At 40.1% G+C, this 6,000-nt stretch overlaps 1 protein-coding gene across 8 annotated transcripts in view; it reads left to right on the top strand.

Annotated features, from left to right (window-relative positions):
* The first annotated feature begins 551 nt into the window (after nt 1–551).
* The window catches only part of EVI5 (ecotropic viral integration site 5), a 237,682-nt gene continuing 232,233 nt past the window's right edge, over nt 552–6,000 (top strand). For 3 of the 8 annotated variants that reach the window (XR_011975757.1, XR_011975758.1, XM_072649083.1), the window contains exon 1: nt 553–641. Coding sequence is in view for 5 of the 8 variants with exons in the window: in XM_072649083.1 (XP_072505184.1) it covers nt 588–641 (54 nt within the window). In the remaining 3 variants the exon portion in view is untranslated. Of the gene's footprint in view, nt 642–6,000 lie in introns of all 8 variants that reach the window. The other 5 variants (XM_072649090.1, XM_072649089.1, XM_072649082.1 and 2 more) reach the window with 3 other exon arrangements.

The raw sequence follows: 6,000 nt of genomic DNA, 5'->3' as shown, positions 1-6,000 counted from the left end.
CCTATCAGATAGAGCCCAGAGTCCCAGGGGCAGAGTTCTGGAGGGAGGGGGCTGATAAGGAAGCTGGAGGCAATATGGCAGCATGGGTGGAAAATGGCCAGGGAGCATTATGATTGTAAATATCATGCATCTTCTAGAACGCAAAAGCTTGCAATGTAGAAGCGTCTCAGCAACAATTTGAAGAATAACCCAAAATGAAAAGGTGAATGCAGAATTTCTGGAAATCCACCCAAGTAACACTGAAGGGGAGTTAGCCAGAGGACAAATTCCAGAGGCTGGAGCCTTCTATTTGGAAAAGCCAATTGCCAAAGTTTCAGAATTTGTCTGAAATGAAACAATGGTTAAATGATCACCCCTCCCCCCTTTAAAATTCCATCAATTTTTAATCAAAACACAAAACAGAGAAACCCTTTATGCACCGGGTCTAGTCAGTCCTCCACAATCCCAGCTTCCCATAGATCTAACCCCTAACAAATTGATGGTGGGAGGAAAACCGAGCGGATCTGGGTGGAGTGTGGCGCAAACCACTCCCCATGAGTCAGCTGGAAATTGAATTCAAATTCCCAATCTCCCTCGGTTCTTGGCTTATGATGGTTACTCTTAAAATGACTACTGCCCCTGGAAACCATACTGGGAAACAGGTAAGACCTGGAAATATTTACCTGGAAATCAAAATTGTTTTTAAAAATGAAAGGTTTATGTTTGAGTTAAGATTTGTGGTCTCTGTTTATTCTGAGAAAGGGAAAAAAAACAACCCACAGGAGCGGAAGCTTTTACTTCTCATGTTTCATTTGAAGAATTGACTTCGTCTGATTCGCTCCAGGGGAGGGGGAGGGGGACATCCAGGAATGCATTTGACTAATGGCAAGCCTGCAGAGAAGGAAGCTTTTCCTAATTCTACAGCATCTTGTCGTTCTTGCAATGAACGTGTAGCGAATAATCCTGGAGGAAGAGTCACGGTAGAGCCGGCTGCGTGTCTGGGGTTCTTTCAGCTTTTTTGGACAGCGCCACTGGCTAAGGAAAAGGATTTATTTCCTTAATCATCCCAGCGCCCAGCTGTTCTGCCCTGGGGGTTGTCAGTCAGTAAGCATTTATTAAGCACCTCCCTGATGTCATGGTCCTCTTGGAGAATAAAGGACAAATAAGAAAAACAACTGTAATATCTATGCTGCGGGCACTTGGCCAACAGTTCCTGCGTTCAGAGGGATCTCGTGATATCAGACTCAAAGGGGGAGGGAGCACAGTCTAAGGTACCGTTTACAGGTGATGCACTGCAGTTGTGACTGAGAATCATTGAACTCAAAGAAGCTGAGACTCTGAAAGGCATTTTGCGGGGAGGGGCTTTCAGAATGAAAACTTCAATTTTATTTTAACATTTTTTTAGGGGGAAAGGGTACGGGATTTCATAGATATGGGGAACCCTTGGAGTAAAAAGCAACAACTCCCTCTACAAAGCAGCAACTCATCTGTATTTTTAGAAATCACAGATTTAGGGCTAAAAAGGGATCCCAGAGAAAAATAGGGAGAAAGCTCAGAGATCATCCAGTCCGAGGGTTCTGGAATTGGGATTCCTAAAGGGAATCCATGGCCAAGTGGATAGATTTGGACTTGCACTCAGCCAGACCTGAATTCAAATAATGTCTCTCAGATACTTATTAGTTGTGTGACCCTGGACAAGTCACTTAACCTGTCAGCCTCAGTTTCCTCATCTGCAAAATGAGGATGATAATAATAGCACCTATCTCATAGGGTTATTATAAGGACCAAAAGAAGTGCCCGGTTGCTGCCTCATGGGCAGAGCAAATATTGTCCTCATTAATTACTTCAGTGACTTACAGTCTTCCTGGAAGTTTAACGAACACTGTACTTGAGTCACAGGTTGACCTGCTTGAACAAGTATCTCAGTTATAAGTAAGTTTCTATGGTTTCTTCCTCTTAGACAAACCAGACAGTGCTTCTTTTCATATAACTGACCTTTTTTGTTTTTTGTCATTGAGTCATTTTTAGTTATGTCTAACTCTTTGTGACCCCATCTGGGGTTTTGTTGGCAAAGATACTGCAGTGGTTTGCCAGTTCCTTCTCCAGCTCATTTGATAGATGAGAAAACAGAGACAAATGGGGATAAGTGACTTGCTCTGGGTCACACAGCTGGCAAGTGTCTGAGGCCAGATTTGAAATTAGGAAGATGAGTCTTTCTGACTCCAGGCCTGGCACTCTATCCATTACACCACCTAACTGCCCCATAACTGACCTTAGTCCCCAACTATACCAGGAGTAAGAGAATGAGTTTTCTGTGGAGCAACAGCCTAGCTTTTCTATATCTCTGCTTGCACAATAGCAAAATATGCAGACTCTTGAGAGATCATGAACATAGCCTTTCAGTGGGCAAGGTTCCAAATTGGGGCTCAAATAAAAATACAGCTAATCACTGAGTCTCAGAATTAGATGGAACTCAGTAATAGGAAGGGGTCATCTAACACAAATCCTCGTTTCACAAACTGAGACCCAGAGCAATTAGGTGTTGTAATGGATAGAACAGTGGGCCTTTCCAGTGAGTCAGTCCAGAGTGATGCTGTGATGTTATATGATATAGCAGGGGGCAGAAGGATTGTCTAGTCCTTTCTTTAGAACAATGAATAACAAGTAAATGGATGAAATCTGAAGCATTTTTGAAGAGGCTGCCACTGATGGCTGCACAGGCTCTCCTACAGTTCTGGTCTGCATGCTGCTGTCCCAAGCAGCAGCAACCCTTCCACCATCAAATATTCATTAAGTACTTATTGTGTGCAAAGGATTGTTTTTGGCTCTGGTCAAAATGAAAAGTACCATTCCACATGATAAATACACTTGAGGGTTATCAGTAGGGGAAATAATCTGTGGTGCAAAGATCTGATTTAAATCTTGGCTCTGCCACTTACTCATTGCATGACCTAAGGGAAATCACTTAACCTCTCTGGATCTCAGTTTGCACATCCTTCTCTTCTGGGGATTGGACTTTTATCGTTGTTCAGTTGTTTTCAGTTTTGTCTGACTCCTCATGACCACATTTGGGACTTTGTTAGCAAAGATACTAGAGTAGTTTGCCGTTTCCTTCTCCAGCTCATTTTACAGATGAAGAACCTGAGGCAAAGAGGGGTCAGTGACTTGCTCAGGGTCACAAAGCTAGTAAGTGTCTGAGGATTGAACTACATGCTGTTATATCTGATCTTTACATTCCCTCATCTGATCCTTGAAACAACTCTCTGAGGTAGGCACCAAAAACATTGCTATTTCCACTTTATAGACGAGAAAACTGAGGCTAAGTGGCTTGAACATAGTCACATAGTTAGAAAGTGGCAGAAGCAGAATTCAATATATAAGCTTTTCTTATATCCAGGTGTAACTATTTAACCATTATATAACCCTGTCTGTCATTAATGATTTTTAAGATCTTTTCCAGAACTGATATTCTGTGATTAGATGAAAACAAAGAACTGTATGAGGTCTGAGAGATAAGGTGATATTGATCTCAAGGATCTGGGAAGGATTTCTTGAGAAGATAACATTTGAGTCAGGCTTTAAAGGTTGGGGGTAGTGGTGGTGTGCAATTTTGATTACATAAACTTTTTTTTTAAATTACACTAACAAATCCAATTCAGCTAAGATTATAAAGGAAACAGTTAACTGAGATTTTTTTTTCTGCAAGTTTCTTTGGTAAAAGTCTCTTTTCTAGTAAGAAAAATAACTGTTACCCAATTGAAACATGGTTAATGGATAGGAAGAGGCAATTCTCAAAGGAAGAAACCTAGGTCATCTGTAGCGTATGAAAAAATGCTCCAAATTGCTAATAGTGAAATGCAAATTAAAACAACTGTGAGGTTCCACCTCACACCCATCAAGATTGGCAAAGTTGACAAAAAAAGGAAAATGACAGATGTTGGAGGAATTTTATGGCAAACATGTACATTGATGCATCAACACAACTATGAATTAGTATGGCCATTCTGGAAAGCAATTTCTAACTAAGCCCCAAAACTTACTAAGCTGTGTCTAGTCTTTGGCCCAGGATGCTACTATTAGGTCTATATCCCCAAAAGGATCAAAGAAAGAGGAAAAGGTCCCATGTGTACAAAAATATTTATAGCAGTTCTTTTTGTTGTGGTAAAGAACTGGAAACTAAGGGGATAACCATAGATCAGGGAATAGTTAAACAAATTATGGTATATGAATATAATGGAATACTATTGTCCCATCAGGAATGACAAAAAAGACAGTTTTAGAGAAACTTGGGAAGACTTATATGAGCTGACGCAGAATGAAGTGAGCAGAATGAGGAGAACAAGTGGCACTAGAACAACAATATTATAAAGACAAACGACACTGAGCAATTTGAGAACACGATGACCAGTCATAATTAGTGAAGACTGATGATGAATACTACAAGGCTCCTGAGAGAGAAAATAGACTAAATGTGCAGAATGAAATACACATGTTTGGATGTGGCCAGCTATCTGTATGTCTGTCTATCTATCTATCTGTCTGTCTGTCTGTCTATCTATCTGCCTATTATTTAGCATGCAAATTTGTTGTAAGGTTTTGTTTTTTCTTTTCAAGCAGAGGAAGGGAAAGTAGAATATGAAAGGGAAAAAAATATATGCTTGGAAATTTTTTTTAAAATAAAGGATGGAAGAAAATTCAGCAGGAAAATGGGAGAAAGAAAATTCTAGCCATAGGGTAAAACATGAACAAGAGCCTAGAAGTGTGAGAATACAGTAATTGATAACATAAGTATATCTCTGAAGTTATCATCTTATACCTCTCCTCCTTTCAAACTGCTAGAATAAGCTATTGTTCCTTATCATCTCTATATTCTCTCTCTTTTTAAAATTTAATTACTTTCAATGAACAGAAATCTATTCTCTTCAATTTTTGTGATCGGGCTAACCACCTCATCATTCAACTTAAACAGAATGACCAATGATCTCTTAATTGTCAAACCTGATGGAGTTTAAAAAATGCTCCTCCTCAGCATCTCTGCATTATTTGATGCATGCTGTACCTAGTATGAGAAGGTGGATCATTGACTACCTTCCCATAGTGGGCACTCTTGCTTCTCTGGCTTGTGATACTGCTCCCTTTGCTTCTCTTTCATCTGACTGCTCCTTCTTGGTCTATTTTGCTGGTTTATCATCCATATCTTGCCCCCTAATTGTTGGAAGTATCCCAAGCCTCTGCCCTAAGCTCTCTTCTTTTTCTAAACTGTTTCACTTGATAACCTCATTAGTTCCTTTGGACTTAATGACCATTTCTATGCAGACAATTCCCAAAACTATCTATCAATCCATCATTTATTGTTTACTATATGCCAGATGATATGCTAAACTGTTTGTCCTTTGTTTTCCAAGAGGACCCAGTGACATCTTGACTTGTATGTGAAATTAGATGAAGTGAGGCAGAGTTCTACCAAGTTGTGAGCTTCACTGTCTTCCTGAATACTTAAGTCCAGTGGTAGGACAAAAGTGAAGACAACTGGCAATGGCCTGGGATGCAGTGGATGACCTTGATGTCTTTGATGTCTGATCAAGCTCTAAGTGCTCTACAATACCTACTTCAGTCCCCTTCATGACTGTTGCAACAACATGACTATTGTACTGGGGATACAAAAAAAAGTACCTTCCTTCAGGGAGCTTATACTCAAGTGGAGAAGATAACACATAGAAAGGCATGGAGACAGAAATGAAGTGTTATGAGGGAGGAGCAGCACTGTTCATGCTGGAATTGCCAAGTGTGTGAAGGGGAGTAATGTGTAACTCCATTTTTCCAGATAAGAAATATAGGAAGGGGTCAGACTGTGAAGAACTTTAAATGCCAAAGAACTGGCATTCTATGATACCTGATTCTAGAGGTAATAAGTAGCCAGGGGTTTTTACTGAGGAGGAGGATGACATAGTAAGATTCATGTTTTAGGTAAATCACCTTAGTAACTACATGAAAGATGATTTAGAAAGTGGTGAGACATGA

The sequence above is a fragment of the Notamacropus eugenii genome, chromosome 2 (assembly GCF_028372415.1).
Source record: "Notamacropus eugenii isolate mMacEug1 chromosome 2, mMacEug1.pri_v2, whole genome shotgun sequence".
NCBI classification, from domain to species: domain Eukaryota; kingdom Metazoa; phylum Chordata; class Mammalia; order Diprotodontia; family Macropodidae; genus Notamacropus; species Notamacropus eugenii.
This window is presented reverse-complemented; position numbering and strand designations above follow the sequence as displayed.